We start from the raw sequence: 19,231 nt of genomic DNA, 5'->3' as shown, positions 1-19,231 counted from the left end.
GTTTTAAATAGAATCAAAACAATAACTCAATCAACAGCAGGAACCATTAACTAGGACAGTCACTAACTTTAGCTTGTCGAAGAATGAGTGAGAATGAGTGAATGTTGGTCTGCGCATGCTTAAAGAACAGCATTAAACAGAAAGACGAGCACATAATCAGGTAACTTCTTAGATGTCTACCAGTGAAGTACATATTCAAGCATTTTCTTAGGGCCTACCAGACTTGCAAGCAATGCATTGAGAGATGCGGAGTGTAGGAAATCTACTCTGATTCATAAAATCAAACGAGCCATAATAGACCATATTTCCAAAAGAGCCAATATTTGAAAGCGGCTTTCCTTTGCCACTAACTCAACAGATAAAAATAATCAGAGGTAGATCAAAGTTTGGAGTCATAAACTCTTAGATAAAAGCTATCTCAAAGCTGTAAAAGTCAAAACCTCCACCCGCTCAAATGATCCATCTAAGTCCAAAATAAAATCCTGCAACTGATACTTCCCTTACCAGAAACTAAGCTCAAGGAGATGGCGTACAAGCTAAGAAGAGGATTTGGAGGCAACAGAGAGACGAGATGCACGTTTCTTGGCCAAACTCTCGCTCCTATGTTCACGTTGCTCTTTCAAACGTGAAGCCAGCAGCTTCTGATACTCAGAAGCTTCATGCTTGGCTTTAGCTACTCGTTTCTTCTTCTCAGCGATTCTTCTCCTCTTCCTTTGCAAGGTAATGGGAGTGACCAGCCTCTGAATTTTAGGAGCCTTGCTGCGCTTCTTACCTGCCAACTCATTAAATAAGAACAGGGGCAGCTATAATGAATGAACTCCAACAAAGAATGAACTAGTATTAGGACTGACCAGTGGAAGAGGTAAATGTACGGCGGTAAGTGTTGACGTATTTCCTGACATCATCTTGCTTAGAAAGATTAAACAGTTTGCGAATCTTGCTAGCTCTTTTAGGACCCCTCATTCTAGGCTTCTCAGTATCAGTCAGTCCAGGTAAATCTTGTTCACCTGCAAGACAGGATCACAAACATAAACAAACACCCAGCTGTACCAAAAGTATTGTACCAATAGCATTACAACTTAGTTTCCTACAAGTACCTTGCTTCACAATTACAAGGTTTAGTACAGAGAGATCTGGGCTGACAATGCACCCTCTGACGGACTTGCGTCTCCGCTCACCCTTACGCCTTCCATATCCCCTGAAGCAGGAAGTACCTGAATACAGAGCAGAAGTTACTTGAGGTGATTAATTAAGAAATGGAAATATATTATTGAGCAAACAAACAATCTAGGAAACATACTATACTACAGACACAAAAAGCAGAAACCTAGCATGCTTATAGACGAACAGTCTAGGAAAAGAAATGCAAACTACAAATCATAATACAATTGCACTCCATTAAAACAGTCAAAACCATGATAATATTCCACCGAGTCAGATTTAACCGAAGACAAACCTCTGTGCATCAATAAACTTGCACGGCCCTTCATCAAGACACCTTGCTTCATAGGAAATCCCTGTTTGTCACAGCCCCCCATGATCTTGAACACATAGCCTTTGAACTCCTGTAAGAAAAGCAACAAAAGAAACATCAGCTCATAAGCCAGAGTAGATGCCATTAGAGTCTGTAGCCCCAATTCAGAACTAGGACCCGTACCTCACCAAGAGCATCACCATTCACCTCCTGGGCAAGCCGCTTGTCATAGAAGGCTCTCCTGAGAAGTACCGACCAAAATGAATTAGCCCTTTGATGCCAAGGAAAGCTGATCAGGTAAATGCTGAACAACCTAAAATAGGGTCCTGTAAAGAGTCATGCCAAAAAACTTACAGTTTCTGCTCATCTTCAATTTCCACTTTCTTTTGGCACCCTGTGGTAGGGTTTGCAATATTGAGCTGCATACATATGTCAATCCACGCATTAAGTACAATGCACACAAAAATATGTCAATGCATGTACTGAGACCCATGCTCAGCCAAACTTAAAGAGGTGACAACTCCAATCATATAGTTAGAAAACAGATGCTTTGAGACAAAAATGTGCCATGCAGCAAATCTCACTGCATGACCTAACATTTCATCCTACAAGCACAAAAAGGTCATAGCATAGCATCCGAATTCGCACAAAACGCAACAGCCTTTGGCTGACCAAAGTTCAATCCCATTGGTCAAACCATTTTAAACAAGACATTCAATCAGATTTCCTTCCATACCACTGGCCAGAAGTATACAGGACAGGATCTACACACTTGAGCAGCCTGATCCAATAAGCAGCATTGTCAAGGAAGCAGCTGTGGAACAAAGCTGCCAGAATAGATTGTTCAATCCCTCGTACAACAAAAGGTGAACCAATTGCCACTGACAAAAAACGTGCTGATAGACTCAACGCTATTCGGTCACACACAACCATGGAGCCGCTGAAGATTGGTTCTAGATAGTGCAAGTTTCTAGCAATATTCGATATCACATAGAACCATGGAGCCGCTGATGATTGATTCCAGAAAGAACATTGGTAACCAATTTCCCGGTAGCAGAATCAGGCTATTCGGTCACATAAACCTGCGGATTGCATCCAGGTAAGAAGATACTAGCCATCATCCAGCCAGCAAGAACACGCTACAACGTACAGATGAATACACATCTGTCGAACCTCCAATGAATGTTTACAGACAAGAAAACCCTTGCCAGCCAAACGCAGGAGGACCTGCACCACGCAACCTGGTGCACCGCGCGCACAAAGATGACGAGACGAGCAAACACTATACATAAATTCGTGGCGAAGCCGGGGACAGAGTCGACAACAGATGAGAGGAGAGAGGCAGCCGAACATACCTTCATCACTGCCTGCTGTGCAGACGATGGCGCGCTCTCCTTTGATCTGCTCCAGCAACGCAGGGCCTTGAAGCTTCAGTACTAGTAAGAGAAAGCGAGGGATAAACCCTAATTTGCCTTTATACAAATTTCCAACCCTAAGGACCGCCCGCCCGACCCTTTGTGCAATTCTGTATTCTGTATTCTTATTATTATGAACGCATTTCTAAAAGGTCTTAACGGGTTGAGCTCCAAAGAATTGGGTAAGGTTTAGGGAGTGACAAGCTATGACTCTTGTGGCCGTTTACATATATAACTCTAACTCTTAGAACCCCTCCAATTCTCATAGGTCCAAACATTCAACAGTTTATCTTTTTGTCTTCTTGAACTAGAGAGCATGGCATGGCAACGGCTTGCCTCCATGAGCCATGCACATAATGTCAAACATAGCATCGAAATGTGTTGAACGTTAGTAGAGGAATGGAAGAAATGGAAGGTCACATTGTCTCATTTCTTTATAGCTCAATCAACCACCATGCTATTGACTTTCTTCTTATAATTTGGAAAACCTACATGATCCACTAAAGAACCGTCCCCCTAAACCACCCTACTCAAATTGGGATCATAAATATATTGGCAACGATGAGGCATTGGAAGGTGGGGATGACCCAATTCACTTATAGACTATGATTTGACATATAAGCCATGACCAAGACAAAAGGTCATCTACGTAAGGGCAATGTAACCCCTAAAAGTTACCTCCTTTCAAATGAGTTTTGGGAGATGGCACCTTAAAATCATGTATATAGGGTACCTTATTGATTAAGCTAACACGAGTCTTCAATGGATCCTTTGAGTTAGTTGAACTATATCATTTGGCTAGCATTTTAAAGTGTTTTAGTCCTTTGCTCGTAAGATCTATATGATGCCAGGAGGTATATTACACGGTGGATTCCATGCCACGGTGGATTCCGTGAGGTTTTATGGTGGATTCCATAAACTTTTATTACCAGGGTTCATACACAAAGTAGATTCTTTGTGCGAGAAGTTGATGGGGACGCCTATCCTTTTCGAGCGTTTTGTTAATTTAGTGTGTACATGGGTGATTCCATAGCGGGTGATTCCGCAAAATACATATTTAAATTAATAAACGTTTATGAGTTTAGAGTGCGCACTCGTGATAAATTAAGATTAGAATTGATTTCTAACCAATTTATTTATGTAGCTGAAGACTGCTAGGTATTCACTTTTGTCGATTTAATTGTATTATTTTACTAACAATTGTGAATCCTTTAGTTGATGTGTAGAGTAAGCAGCGATGGCAGTGGAAAGCATTGGAGGATAGCATGTATTCAAATTTATCGTCAATATTTTGATGGGCGCGTGTCTTAGGAATGGCACCTATATTTTGTCGCGCTTATTTATCAAAGCACTTGATATTTATTTATTATTTTTGTATGCGCATGGGCGCACGATTTAGATATTTGTATTGGACATTGTATTTGGGTACGCCTGACTTCTTGGGCACCCATTAGCTTTAATTCTATTTGGCACAAAAGCAAAATCAAAAGCTAAAGCGTGCTATTTCGTAATTTGGGCTATTATTTGAGCTTGAAGATGATTAATATATGAAATACATGCTTTGTGGAGCGCTCACACAATGCATGGGGGGAGATTGCACCCAATTGGTCTCTTTGTTCATGTCATGCAAGCTTTCTACATTGATTTGTGTGCAAAAAGTAGAGTTCTTTTGTTCTTGGGGACCTTCTGACGCTCACTACGCGCGCTTACAGCATCCGATCTGTGCACCAGTGGTATCAGAGCGAAGCTGAGATTGAGAGCTTCCAATCACTTACCATCTTACGTGAAGGTAGAGCTCCTGGAACGATCGAGCTCTACAGTCAGTTTCATCGCGAACGGTCGATACGAATGTGTTCCTAGCGATCAAGAACCCCCATCTACACTCTCTGATCGCAAAGGATCAGCCTGTGGAGGCGGTGGAGCACGTGGATATCTCCTACATCAAGTCGTCTTCAAACAGCAGATAAGACTCCATAGCTTAAAACCTTCAAAGCTTTAAAAGCTTAGTAAGCTTAGTAATAAGCTTATTAAAAAGCTTAAGGGCCCCAATTTTTTTGATTTGGTATTGCGGCATGTACTCGCCTGGATCGTCGGCGCAAAAAATGGCCCCCCTCCTAAAAACGAAATTGTCTACAGTTCAGATTCATTAAGCTTAGTTACTTAAGCTCCTAAATCCACTAAATTCTCCAAGTCTTCTAATTCATGCAAGTCACAAAAGTCAATAAAGACTTACTCCAACCACTCTCAAAGGGGCAGTTCACACGCAGAAGTCTACGAACTAGCCTATTGCTCTCTGGTAGACTTTGTTTTCACACCTGCAGACTTGCTGAACCAGTTTCAGCAAACGCAGAAGGTCATACGCAGTTTCTACGAAGACAACGAATACCGCATACGCAAAGGAGAAAGACCATAAAAGCCAAACAAAATAATCAAGCCTTGTATACCCGCCTTTGAGCTACGCTCATCCCGCTAATCAGATTTCAAGAGTGTGAGGTCTTTTGGATTTTACAGGATGACCGATCCAAACATGGACGATTTTATGGCTAAAGGTGATTTACCCGAACCAACGATGGAACAAAAGTTGGATTTGATTATGATGCAGCTCGAAGAAGAACGAAGAGCCCAACAAGCTTTGCAAGTTCAATTGGCCAATTTGCAACGATCTACCACCGACAAGGATGAACCGCAACCCGAAGATCTTATACGACGTACCATCCATGTGATGCTTGAAGCCCAATCCATTCGCAAAGAAACAAAGATAAGTAAAAGAAACTTCAAATTTCGTACTTTCAATGGATCACGAGATGAAAAGACTGTACTTGCATTTATCAGTCAGTTTGACGATTACTTCCATGAAGAGACATATGCTGAGAAAGACAAAATTAAATGTGTCACTAACCATTTAGTCGATCGAGCATCTTTATGGTGGACTGTGGTCTGCAAGAGCATTGATTGTCCCATTACCTTGATGACCAAGAAATATGTGCAAATATAGGCACAAAAATGTGCTCACATGGAAATAATTTTTTGTAAAATGACTCATTGCAATTGTACCCCTTTTTTAAAATTCCAAATATGAAGCAATGTAAAATGTGTAGTCCAAAAGGCTCACATTAAAAAAATGTTGAAAGGAAAAGGAAAGGTCAAACCTTTTGTCTCATGCTAAAATTGAAAGGTCCTTAGACCTTAGTCCATGTATGCAAATTTGAATTTTATAATTCAAGAAAGGAAAAGGAGGTGGTTGCAGCCGTGGGATCTGGGGAGGTGGGAGGTTGAGGTGGTTACACCCTCTCTCTTCCTTTATCTTCTCCTCTCACGGTTCATTTCTCCCTCTCTCATTTTGGCACAACACTTGCCTTCTTGTTCTTGTTTCCCTCTCTTGTGCTTTCATTGCAAGATCTCATGGAGAGTGAGGAAGAGGAAGAGGGTGAGGATGGAAGACTTTCTCTCAATTTCTTGTGTGTCTCTCTCTTGTGTGTTTGGAGAGCATGGTTCTTGGTGAGGAAGAAGAGGTTTCTTGCAGGTTTTGTGTCCAACAAATGTATTTGCAGCCTCTACCTAGCCGGTTCGTGGTTCATATTGTGTCGTGGCAGGGTGCTCTTCATACCTGGGAGAGTTTCCAAAAGAAGTTTTTGCAGAATTTCCTTCCTCCTCAATTCCATGAAAAAGCCATTAAGCAATGGGATCTTCTACAACAAAGAGATCACGAACCTATTTCCCAATACACTGAACGTTTCTGGAATGCCCTACTGCAACTACGCATGCTCGAAGATGTACCTAAAGCAACTCACAAACGCAAGTTTATGTCTGGCCTACTTGGACATTTCTATGCTAAAGTCAATATGTTCAAGCCAACAACCCTTGAAGATGCAATTTCCTTAGCTCATGACACTGAAGACAAGATTCACAGAAGAGACAAGCAACCACAACAATTTCAAATTAATGGTAACTATGGTTCCAAACAATTCAATTCAATTTTTTGAAGATTCAATCAAAGTCATTTTCTTCCATCTTCATTCTGTAAGTCTTGGACATGACCACCTGCTTTGCCATCAAATACCAATCTAAACCCTAAGCCATCCTCACAGCCAAATCCCAACATTCCTAAACTTCGTGCCATTACCAACAATGTATTTAAAGTTTGTTACAAATGCCATCAACCTGGACATCTAGCAGCCAATTGTCAATCGAAAAAGCCACCTGTCCATATCAATTATCTTGGAGCAATGGAAGAAGAAGAACGTGAGGAAATGCCTGACTTTACGGAAGATGATGACGACATTGGTACTACTTCGGATACTTTGCCAGGTATGCCAACTCCACATTCTTTATTGACAATGAAATGTTTTGTGCATGGTAAAGAAAATATTATTTTGCATGATGACGGGAGCACACATGATTTTATTTCTGCAAAGTTAGTGAAAGAATTGAAATTACAAACTGTTTCTACACATTATCGCATTAAAGCTGCATTCCTAGGCACGAGATATAATGGAACACAAGAAGTGCATAATTTAGAAATTAAAATTGGTGAATATACTGAACGAAGGAATTTCCTAGTTGTACCTTTGTAGTCTAGTGACATTATCTTATGAATGCCTTGGCGTCATCAGTATAACCCTGACATAGATTATTCTACGCATTCAATTAAATTTTATTTTCAAGGAAAACAAATCGTATTGCATGGTATGCACGCTTCTAATAATTTTCCACTGCTTATTCATACTCAAGCTAAATGTGCATTATGTAAAAGTAGCAAATCTTATTTAATTTGGGTGAATGAACTTCAAGCTAAAGAAAAACAAATGCATCCTAGGCATTCACAATTTCTTGCTCAATTTCAAGACTGTTTTGCTAATGATTTACCACCTGGACTACCACCTTCACGACATGAAGATCACAAAATAGATTTAATTCCTGGAACACAACCACCCTGTAAAGCACCATACAGGCATAACCAAATTGAACAGAAAGAAATTCAAAATCAAATAGAAGAATTGCTAAACAGAGGATTAATTAGACCTAGTAGTTCTCCATTTGGCGCACATGTTTTATTAGTAAAGAATAATAATAATACTTATCACATGTGCATTGATTATCGTGCCCTAAATAAAATTAATGTTAAGAATAGATATCCAATTCCTAGGATAGATGATCTTATGGATAAACTATAAGGATCTGCCATATTCAGTAAGATAGATCTTAAATCTGGTTATCATCAAGTAAGATTGGATAAATCTGATATATTCAAAACTGCATTTAGAACATAATTTGGACACTATGAATTTCTAGTGACGCCTTTTGGTTTAACTAATGCACCTACCACATTTAGTCGAATGATGAATCGCATATTTCTGAAATATCAGCATTGTGTTATAGTATTCTTTGATGATATATGAGAATGAGCATTATGAACATCTATCTTTAGTTTTCAAGTTGTTAAAAGATAATCAATTGTATGCTAATCCAGAAAAGAGTGAATTCTTTTAAACAGAAATTGAATATCTAGGACATATTGTTTCATCAGAAGGTATTAAGGTTGACCCTAAAAAGATAGAAGCAATTTTAAATTGGCCCATACCCAAAAATGTGCACGAGTTAAGTTCTTTTCTAGGTCTTGCTAGCTTTTACAGAAAGTTTGTGCGAAATTTCTCATTACTTGCATTACCTTTGACTAAACTTTTAAAGAAGGGTATTGTTTATAACTGGTCTGACAATCAACAAAAATCCTTTGATTTATTGAAACATGCTTTAACCCATGCTCCTGTATTACAACTACCTGATTTCAATAGACCATTCTTTTTAGTAGTTACTGACGCTAGTGGATCTGGAATAGGAGCGTCCTTATGCAAGATAACCATCCCATAGGCTACTCTAGCTATAAACTTAAACCATCTGAACTTAAATATTCTACATATGATAAGGAATTGTTAGCTATAGTACAAGCCTTACATCAATGGAAACATTACTTAATGGGATCTGAATTTATGATCAAAACTGACCAACAAAGCATTAGACATATTCTTAGTCAACCACAAATATTTGATCGACACATTAAATGGGTAGCCTTCATTCAAAGTTTTCATCTCCTTATACAATATCAACCAGGAAAAGAGAATGTTGTAGCCGACGCTTTGAGTAGAAGACCGACAATTCATAATATTTCTGTGATATCATTTGATTCCCTTATCCCTATGAAAGATACTTATCATCAGGATATTACTTTTCAAGGTGATTGGAATAAATTAGTTGCAAATAATTGGACTCCTATTGATTCACTGTCTTACAATAATGGATTCATGTTTTATGAAAAAAGATTATGTGTGACAGTTTCATTTCGATCTTTTGTTTTGAATGAGATTCATTGTCCTCCATATCAAGGTCATAGAGGTATTATATTTACTTTGCGTACATTGATTGAATATTTTTATTGGCCACATATGGACACTGATGTATCTAACTTTGTTTCTGAATGTTTAGTTTGTCAACGAGTTAAAAGACATCATGGTAAACAATATGGTTTACTAATGCCATTATCTATTCCATCACGACCATGGGAACAGATTTCAATGGATTTTATCATTGGTTTACCTAACACTAAAGCTAACCATGATATGATTTGGACTGTTGTAGATAGGTTTAACAAACAAGCATATTTCATTCCATGCAAGAAAACTTTAACTGCATCTCAAGCTGCTCAATTGTTTTTGAAAACTGTGTTTACTGTGAAAGATTTGGATCTAGAGCATGGCTATGGCGGCTTGTAGGCATAGATTGAAATCATGATGACATTGACCAAGGACTGAAGACCACAACTGTTACACAAGTGAATTAGGTTCCAAGGTGGAATCTTGGACTCATAAAGACATTCTTGTGTAAGGTGACAATGACACTGATACTTGAAAGAAAGAGACAAGTACTATTGTATTGTCATATTGTGTGTAAGTGATAGTCAAGTACATCATTTTATAGAGTAGCTTGGTAGCACTTTACATCCACTGTGCATATGGGATTCTGTCTCTCTTCCTAGAATAAACTACATCTTCCTAGCCTAGTTGTTCCATACAAAGGGGCATACACAGGGTGTGATTGACAGATTCTCAACACCCCTCCTCAATCACAGCTGTGAAAAGCACTAAGTGTACATAGGCTATCATGAGTAGAATCTTGCTAAGTGTGGGCATGCCACAAACATGTGAAGCATCCAGAGGTTGTCGTCACAGAAAAGGCTAAGTGTGGGTATCACCCAAAACATGGCAAACATCCAGGGTCTGTTACAAGGGCTCATTAAGTGTGTAGAGGCTGTTATGCATAGGCTACATGAGGAGTTTATAATGCTTATGAAAGGAACATTAAGGAAGTTACAATACTTTTAAAAAAGAAAAAAAGAAAATGAGAGACAAGGACCGATAGGCCCCTGTGGTCTTTTTTTGCATAAACATTCTCTTTGTCAGCATGGAAAATCTTTGGTTCTTCTTCTTCAGCTTTGAATGATGTGGTCTTTTGGTCTTCATGGTTGATCTTCTTTTCGTCTTCATGGTCTTGTTGGTCTTCTTCTTTATGGTGGAATTTGCTTGTACTGATCTTCATGTTCATGTCAATGTCCCTCTCAAGCAAAGACATCATCATCTTTGAGTTTTGCACAATGACCGAAGCAACTGGAGTGTCTTCAAAATCTTCAAATGGAAACATGGATGGGACTTGAATGCTCACAACTCCATTTTTCCCTGCATCAATGGAGTTGCAGAGATGACATAAACATGCATAGCAACCCTTTGTTCGAGGTAAAAGAACATGATTTAACTTTGGCAAGCCATTTTCCTCTACAAATTTCTGACTTAATAAGCATTTTTCCTCCATGTAATCTGTGCCTTTCGGGAAGATGACCAACCACAGAGGATCCTCAAGACCCTTAAAAGTCTGAAGGGAATTCTGAAATACCACTTTGTCCATCTGCCATTTCCTATCAATGAGTAGAAACTCGAGCACATAGAATGCCCATCCAAAGATAGGAGCATTGCGCATGCTACTCTTAACCACAAATTGAGGGAATCTGCCAAAGCCTATCTGAATGCCATCAACCACAGTAGCCTGAGGGTTTCCATGATCTGATTCTCTGGTAGTATTGCTGGCATAGCTAGGAGGGACCATCACATATTTTGTGCCAGGGTATGACTCTAAGGGCATGTCGTGCACATTGCCAGTCTGACCAACATAACGAGAACTATCCATTAAATTGCTGGCAGATATAGACTGACTAGTTGCCAAATGCTGAGAGGGGGTGTTGACAGACACGAACATAATCTCGACTTCTGCCACATGCTTCTCCACATCTGCGCTGAAGAACAGGTTCTTCCTTCTGCAAGCTTTCACAACTTCGTCCAAGCCGGGCTCGAAGATAGGAAGGCATTCACTGTTCCAAGCATTGATGCGAGGAACCACAATGTCTACAGCCACAACTTCTAATGTCGGGGCACTTACGTGCAATCATGGCCATGGTTGGCCCTCCAACATAGCCAGCACCAATGCAACAAATCTTCACCATGGCTGTCGAATATGGCGAAACAGAGTGATGGAATGTGTCGATGCGATGGATGTTGCGATGGCGAGGCCCAAGACTGGTGGCAAGCTAGCCGACCAGAGAATGGAGGAAAGAAAAAACAATAGCAAAAAATGTCTCTTTACCAGCAGGGGTTGCAAGACGGATACACTGCTTGATCGTAGAAAACAAGGCCTCATGTAGTTTCTTGATCAGTTCGCTTCTTCTCGAAGCTCGAGATATGGACGTTGATTAAACCCTCACTGTAGCCTCACCACTTTGCTGGCTATGGCTGCCTGCCAAGGTGGAGCAAGTGGAGATGAGTTGAGAGATAAGCTCTTTGAGTTGACTTGAGAGGTTAAGAGGGGCTGAGAGATTAGAGAAAGTAGTCATGCCATGATGCCAGGAGGCATATTTCACGGTGGATTCCGTGCCATGGTGGATTCCGTGAGGTTTTACGGTGGATTCCGTAAACTTTGATGACCGGGGCTCATACACAAAGTGGATTCTTTGTGCGAGAAGTTGATGGGGACGCCTATCCTTTTCGGCCGTTTCATTAATTTAGTGTGCACATGGGTGATTCCATAGCGGGTTTTTCCGCAAAATGCATATTAAATTAATAAACGTTTATGAGTTTAGAGTGCACACTTGCAATAAATTAAGGTTAGGATTGATTTCTAACCAGTTGATTTATTTATGTAGCTAAAGACTGCTAGGTATCCACTTTTGTCGGTTTAATTGTATTATTTTACTAACGATTGTGAATGCTTCAGTTGATGTGTAGAGATAGCAGCAGTGGCGGAGGAAAGCATTGGAGGATAGCGAGTATTCGAGTTATCACTTATATTTTGATGGGCACATATCTTAGGCATATCGCCTATATTTTATCGTGCCTATTTATTGAGGCGTTGGATATTTATTTATTATTTTGTATGTGCATGGGCGCACGATTATGATATTTGTATCTGGACATTATATTGGGTACGCCTGACTCTTTGGGCGCCTGTCCATTAGCTTTATTTCTATTTTGTGCTAAAGCAAACTCAAAAGCCAGAAGCGTGCTATTTTGTTATTTGGGCTATTATTTGAACTTGAAGATGATTAATACATAAAAATACATGCTTTGTGGTGCGCTCACATGAGGCATGGGGGGAGATTGTACCCAATTGGTCTCTTGTTCATGTCATGCATGCTTTTTACCTTGAGTTTTGTGCAAAAAGTAGAGTTCTTTTGTTCTTGGGGATCTTCCGGCATTCACTATGCAAGTATACGGCATTCGATCTGTGCACCAATGGTATCAGAGCGAAGCTGAGATCGAGAGCTTCCAATCGCTACCCATCTTGAGCGAAGGCGGAGCTCCTGGAACGATCAAGCTCTACGGTCAATCTCATCGCGAACGGTCAATACGGGTGGATTCCTGGCGGTCAAGAACCTCTGTTTCCATCCTTAGATCGTGAAGGACCGGCCTACAACGACGGAGGACCACTCCTACATCCTCTTATGTAAGTCGTGGAGTTACAGAGATAAGCCATATCTATTGTTAAGCTTAAAAGCTTAAGTTCTAAAGTTTTAAAGCTTAGTCTAATTTGAAGCTTTATAAAAGCTTCAAATCATTTATTCACGGGGACGTCAGGATCTTCAGGGCGCCGAAATTTTCACCGAGGACATATTCATGTCCTCAAAATCGTCGACTGATTAAGAAGCTCAAAGCTTCTTAGTAAACCAAGTTTACTAAGGCTTCCCAATTACTCAAGTCTTCAAAGTCTACAAATTCTGCAAGTCTTCTAAGTCACTCGAGTTCTGTAAGTTCTGGTACTCTGCAAGTCTCATAAGTCTGCAACTCTGCAAGTCAGACAAGTCACTTTAAGTCAAAACTGACTTCTGTCCAAAACTCCTAGAAGGACTGTTCCTGCACAGAAACTCTGAACTGCAAAGTTGTTCTTTGGAAGGTACTGTTCGCATACGCAGACTTGCTGAACCAGTTTCAGCACACGCAGAAGGTCAAAACACAGATTTTTCAAAGATTACAAATCCCGGAATAGCCAAATATGAAGATTGTGAAAGCCACACACAAAAATATATAAGACTGTACACCCGATCTTGAGCTACGCTCATTCCGCTAATTGGATTTTGAGAGTGTGAGGTCTTTTGAAGTTTTGCAGGATGCGGACAGTTGGATGAAGAACAACGAGCCCGGCAAGCATTGCAAGTTCAATTGGCCAATTTACAACGATCGACTACCGACAAAGAGGAACCACAATCTGAAGATCTTATCTAATGTACCATCGACGCGACTCTTGAAGCTCAATCCATCCGCAAAGAAACAAAGATAAGTAAAAGAAATTTCAAATTCCGTACTTTCAATGGCACCCGAGATGGAAAAACTATTATTGCATTCATCAGTCAGTTTGATGATTACTTTCATGAGGAAACATACGTAGAAAAAGATAAAATCAAGTGTGTCACTAATCATTTAGTGGATAGAGCATCTCTTTGGTGGACCGTGGTTCGTAAGAGTATAGATTGTCCCACTACCTGGGAGAATTTCAAGAAGAAGTTTATGCAGAATTTCCTTCCTCCACAATTTCATGAAAAAGCTATAAAGCAATGGGACCTTCTTCAGCAACGAGATCGTGAGCCTATTCCTCAGTACACCGAATGCTTTTGGAATGCATTACTCCAGTTACGCATGCTTGAAGATGTACCTGAAACGACACACAAGCGCAAGTATATGTCTGGATTACTTGGGCATTACTACGCTGAAGTCAATATGTTCAAGCCTGCAACTCTTGAAGACGCAATTTCTTTAGCTCATGACACTGAAGACAAGCTTCGAGGAAGAGACAAGCGTCCACAGCAATTTCAAGCCAATGGTAACTATGGATCTAAGCAATTCAACTCCAATTTTAGAAGATTTAATCAAGGTCGTTTTCCTTCATCATCTTTCCATAAAACTTGGGCAAAACCACCTGCTTTACCATCGAATACCAATCAAAACCCTAAGCCAATTCCACAGCCAAATCCTAATATTCCTAGACTTCCTGCCATTGCAAACAATGTATCTAAAGCCAAACCTATAGTGTGTTACAAATGCCACCAACGTGGATATCTAGCAACCAATTGCCAATCGAAAAAGCCACCTATCCATATGAACTATCTTAGAGCAATGGAAGATGAAGAACATGAAGAAATGCCTGATTTCACGGAAGATGAAGACGACATTACTACTCCTTCAGATACTTTACCAGGTATGCCAACTCCACATTCTTTATTGACAATGAAATGTTTAGTGCATGGAAAAGAAAAGATTATTTTGCATGATGATGGTAGTACTTATGATTTTATTTCTACAAAGCTAGTAAAAGAATTGAAATTACAAACTGTTCCTATGCATTATTGCATTAAAGTAGCATTCTTAGGCACAAGGTATAATGGAACACAGGAAGTGCATGACTTAGAAATTCAAATTGGTGAATACATTGAAAGAAGGAATTTTCTACTTGTACCATTACAGTCCAGTGATATTATTTTAGGTATGCCTTGGTGTCATCAGCATAACCCTGATACAGATTATTCCACAATTCAATTAATATTCAATTTCAAGGAAAACATATTACATTGTATGGTATACATGCATCTAATACTTTTCCACTACTTTCGCATACTCAAGCTAAACGTGCATTACGCAAAAGTAGTAAATCTTATCTCATTTGGGTGAATGAACTGCAAGTTAAAGAAAAACATATGCACCCTAGGCATAAAGAATTTCTTGCACAATTTAAAGACTGTTTTGTAGAAGATCTACCACTTGGTTTACCTTCTTCACGTCCAAAAGACCACAAAATAGATTTGATTCCTGGTACACAACCACCTTGTAAAGCACTATATAGGCATAACTAGATAGAGCAAAAAGAAATTCAAAATCAAGTTGAGGAATTACTAAATAGAGGATTGATTAGACCTAATAGTTCTCCATTTGGTGCACCTGTTTTGTTGGTAAAGAAGAAGAATAATACTTATCGTATGTGCATTGACTATCGTGCTTTAAATAAGATCACAATAAAGAATAGATATCCAATTCCTAGAGTCAATGACCTTATGGATAAACTACAAGGTTCTGCCATATTTAGTAAAATAGACCTTAAATCTGGTTATCATCAGGTGAGATTAGATGAGTCTGACATATTCAAGACTGCATTTAGAACACAATTTGGTCATTATGAATTTTTAGTGATGCCTTTTGGATTGACTAATGCACCTGCTACATTTAGTAGAATGATGAACCGTATATTTTTGAAATATCAACATTGTGTTATTGTATTCTTTGATGATATCTTGGTGTTTAGTCAAAATGAGAAAGAACATTATGAACATTTGTCCTTGGTTTTCAAGTTATTGAAAGATAATCAACTATATGCTAATTCGGAAAAGAGTGAGTTCTTTAAAACAGAAATTGAATATTTAGGTCATATTGTATCATCAGATGGTATTAAGGTTGACCCTAAGAAAATAGAAGCAATATTGAACTAGCCTATACCTAAAAATGTGCATGAGTTACGTTCTTTTCTAGGTCTTGCTAGTTTCTACAGGAAATTTGTGCAAAAATTTTCATCACTTACTTTGCCTTTGACTAAACTTTTAAAGAAAGGTACTGTTTATCATTGGTCTGATAATCAACAGAAATCCTTTGATTTATTGAAACATGCATTAACCCATGCTCCTGTATTACAACTGCCTGATTTTAATAGACCATTCTTTTTAGTAGTTATTGATGCTAGCGGATCTGGAATAGGAGCCGTACTTATGCAAGATAATCATCCTATAGCCTATTCTAGTTGTAAACTGAAACCCTCCGAACTTAAATATTCCACATATGATAAAGAATTATTAGCTGTAGTACAAGCTTTAAGACAATGGAAACACTACTTAATGGGTTCTGAGTTTATGATTAAGACTGACCAACAAAGTATTAGACATTTACTTAGCCAACCCCAAATATCTAACAGACATATCAAATGGGCAGCCTTTATTTAGAGTTTTCATCCGATTATCCAATATCAACCAGGTAAAGAAAATGTAGTGGCCGATGCATTAAGTAGAAGACCCACCATTCATAATATTTCTGTTATATCATTTGATTCTTTAACTCCTATGAAAGATACTTATCATCAAGACATTACTTTTCATGTTGATTGGAATAAATTAGTTGGAAATAACTGGATTCCTATTGATTCACTGTCTTATAATGATGGATTCATGTTTTATGAAAAGAGATTATGTGTTACAGTTTCATTCAGATCTTTTGTTTTGAATGAGATTCATTGTCCTCCATACCAAGGTCATAGAGGTATCATATCTACTTTATGTACATTAACTGAAGATTTTTATTGGCCACATATGGACACTTGATGTATCTAACTTTGTTTCTGAATGTTTGATTTGTCAAAGAGTTAAGAGACATCATGGTAAACAGTATGGATTACTTATGCCTTTATCTATTCCATCAAGACTATGGGAACAATTTTCTATGGATTTTATTACTGGTTTACCTAATACTAAAGCTAACCATGACATGATTTGGACTATAGTAGACAGGTTTAGTAAACAAGCATATTTCATTCCATGTAAGAAAACTTTAACAGCATCTCAGGCAGCACAATTATTTTGAAAACTGTTTTCACTAACCATGGATTACCAAAAGTTATTATTTCTGATCGTGATTCTAGATTTTGTAACAACTTTTGGATTACTTTGTTTGCTAACCTAGGAACAAAAATTGATTTCTCATCTGCATTTCATCCTGAAACTAATGGACAAACAGAAGCCACTAACAGTACTATTTTAGATCTTTTACGTGCTTACACTATTTCTAAACCACAGACATGGGACATACATTTGCATTTATTACAGTTTGCATATAACAATACACCACACACATCTACAAAGAAAGCTCCGTTTGAAGTGATTTATGGTTATAGATTGTCTATACATGTTGCATCTTTATCAAATAGAATTCAGAGTGCTGATGACATTGTTACTATGCATGCTACTATTTTTGATGAGGTTAAAGACATGATTGCCAAAGCTGAGCAATCATATACCAAACAAGGCAATAAGAAAAGACAAGCAATGAATTTCAAAGTTGATGCCTATGTTTGGTTGAGAATAGAAAAACGTAGATTACAAAGTGTAGATAGACATCCAGTTGCTAGATTCTATGGACCATTTAAGATGATTTACAAAATTAATGACAATGCATTCAAGTTAGAATTACCACCTCACTGGAAAATTCACAACACATTTCACATTAGTTTATTACGACCATTTAGAGGCCAATTACCTATACACCCTATTTATGAAAGCCCACCTTTGTTAGAAGAAGAGACTGAAATACTTGAACCTGAAGCTATTATAGATACTGACTTTATGACCACTAGAACTGGCCGAAGATATTCTAGATATTTAGTCAAGTTTAAGAACCATCCTGTAGAGGAAGCCCAATGGATGCATGCTAGAGACTTAAATGCTTTCCCCACTCTGCTAGCTCCACATTGAGCTAATAGCAATTGAGGTCAATTGCTATCCCACCCCGGGGGTATGATGCCATGAGGCATATTTCACGGTGGATTCTGTGAGGTTTTACGGTGGATTCCGTAAACTTTGATGACCGAGGCTCATACACAAAGTGGATTCTTTGTGCGAGAAGTTGATGGGGACGCCTATCCTTTTCGGGCATTTCATTAATTTAGTGTGTATATGGGTGATTCCATAGTGGGTGATTCCGCAAAATGCATATTAAATTAATAAACGTTTATGAGTTTAGAGTGCGCACTCGTAATAAATTAGGGTTAGGATTGATTTCTAACCAGTTGATTTATTTATGTAGTTGAAGACTGCTAGGTATTCACTTTTGTCAGTTTAATTGTATTATTTTACTAACGATTGTGAATGCTTCAGTTGATGTGTAGAGATAGCAGCAATGGCAGAGGAAAGCATTGGAGGATAGCGAGTATTCGAGTTATCACTTATATTTTGATGGGCGCATACCTTAGGCATAGCGCCTATATTTTGTCGCGCCTATTTATTGAGGCATTGGATATTTATTTATTATTTTGTATGCGCATGGGCGCACGATTATGATATTTGTATCTAGACATTGTATTGGGTACGCCTGACTCTTTGGGCGCTTGCCCATTAGCTTTATTTCTATTTTGTGCTAAAGTAAACTCAAAAGCCAAAAGCATGCTGTTTTGTAATTTGGGCTATTATTTGAGCTTGAAGATGATTAATACATAAAAATACATGCTTTCTGGAGCGCTCACACAAGGCATGGGGGGAGATTATACCCAATTGGTCTCTTGTTCATGTCGTGCATGCTTTTTACCTTGAGTTTTGTGCAAAAAGTAGAGTTCTTTTGTTCTTGGGGACCTTTCGGCATTCACTACGCAAGCATACGGCATCCGATCTACGCACCATGCCATGCCCGACTGGGCTCTGATACCATGTGAAAGATTTGGATCTAGAGCATGGCTATGGCAGCTTGTAGGCATAGACTGAAATCATGATGACATTGACCAAGGACTGAAGACCACAACTGTTACACAAGTGAATTAGGTTCCAAGATGGAAGCTTGGACTCATAAAGATATTCTTGTGTAAGGTGACAATGACATGGATACTTGAAAGAAAGAGACAAGTACTATTGTATTGTCATATTGTGTGTAAGTGATAGTCAAGTACATCATTTTATAGAGTAGCTTGGTAGCACTTTACATCCACTGTGCATATGGGATTCTGTCTCTCT

At 38.8% G+C, this 19,231-nt stretch overlaps 1 protein-coding gene across 2 annotated transcripts; it reads right to left on the bottom strand.

The window, feature by feature from the left end:
• Positions 1 to 304: 304 nt before the first annotated feature.
• LOC148026211 (small ribosomal subunit protein eS6) lies at positions 305 to 2,926 on the bottom strand. 2 transcript variants are annotated; one of them, XM_087693490.1, is made up of 7 exons: positions 2,830 to 2,926; positions 1,829 to 1,893; positions 1,658 to 1,715; positions 1,457 to 1,565; positions 1,098 to 1,214; positions 852 to 1,007; positions 305 to 772 (listed from the first exon to the last, which is right to left on the bottom strand). In XM_087693490.1, exons 1-7 carry the CDS (start codon positions 2,833 to 2,835, stop codon positions 537 to 539), a joined length of 747 nt encoding a protein of 248 aa, XP_087549616.1. In that variant the 5' UTR covers positions 2,836 to 2,926; the 3' UTR covers positions 305 to 536. The 2 variants fall into 2 exon arrangements, with proteins under 2 accessions (XP_087549616.1, XP_087549617.1); XM_087693491.1 differs by lacking the exon at positions 2,830 to 2,926 and having other exon boundaries at positions 1,829 to 1,899.
• Between the last annotated feature and the right edge of the window lie 16,305 nt (positions 2,927 to 19,231).

This window comes from Lygodium microphyllum, chromosome 14 (genome assembly GCF_053477565.2).
Source record: "Lygodium microphyllum isolate KBCC chromosome 14, Lygodium_microphyllum_v1.1.10, whole genome shotgun sequence".
NCBI lineage: Eukaryota > Viridiplantae > Streptophyta > Polypodiopsida > Schizaeales > Lygodiaceae > Lygodium > Lygodium microphyllum.
Note: the sequence above shows the minus strand (reverse complement) of the source record. Positions and strands in the feature narration are given on the sequence as shown.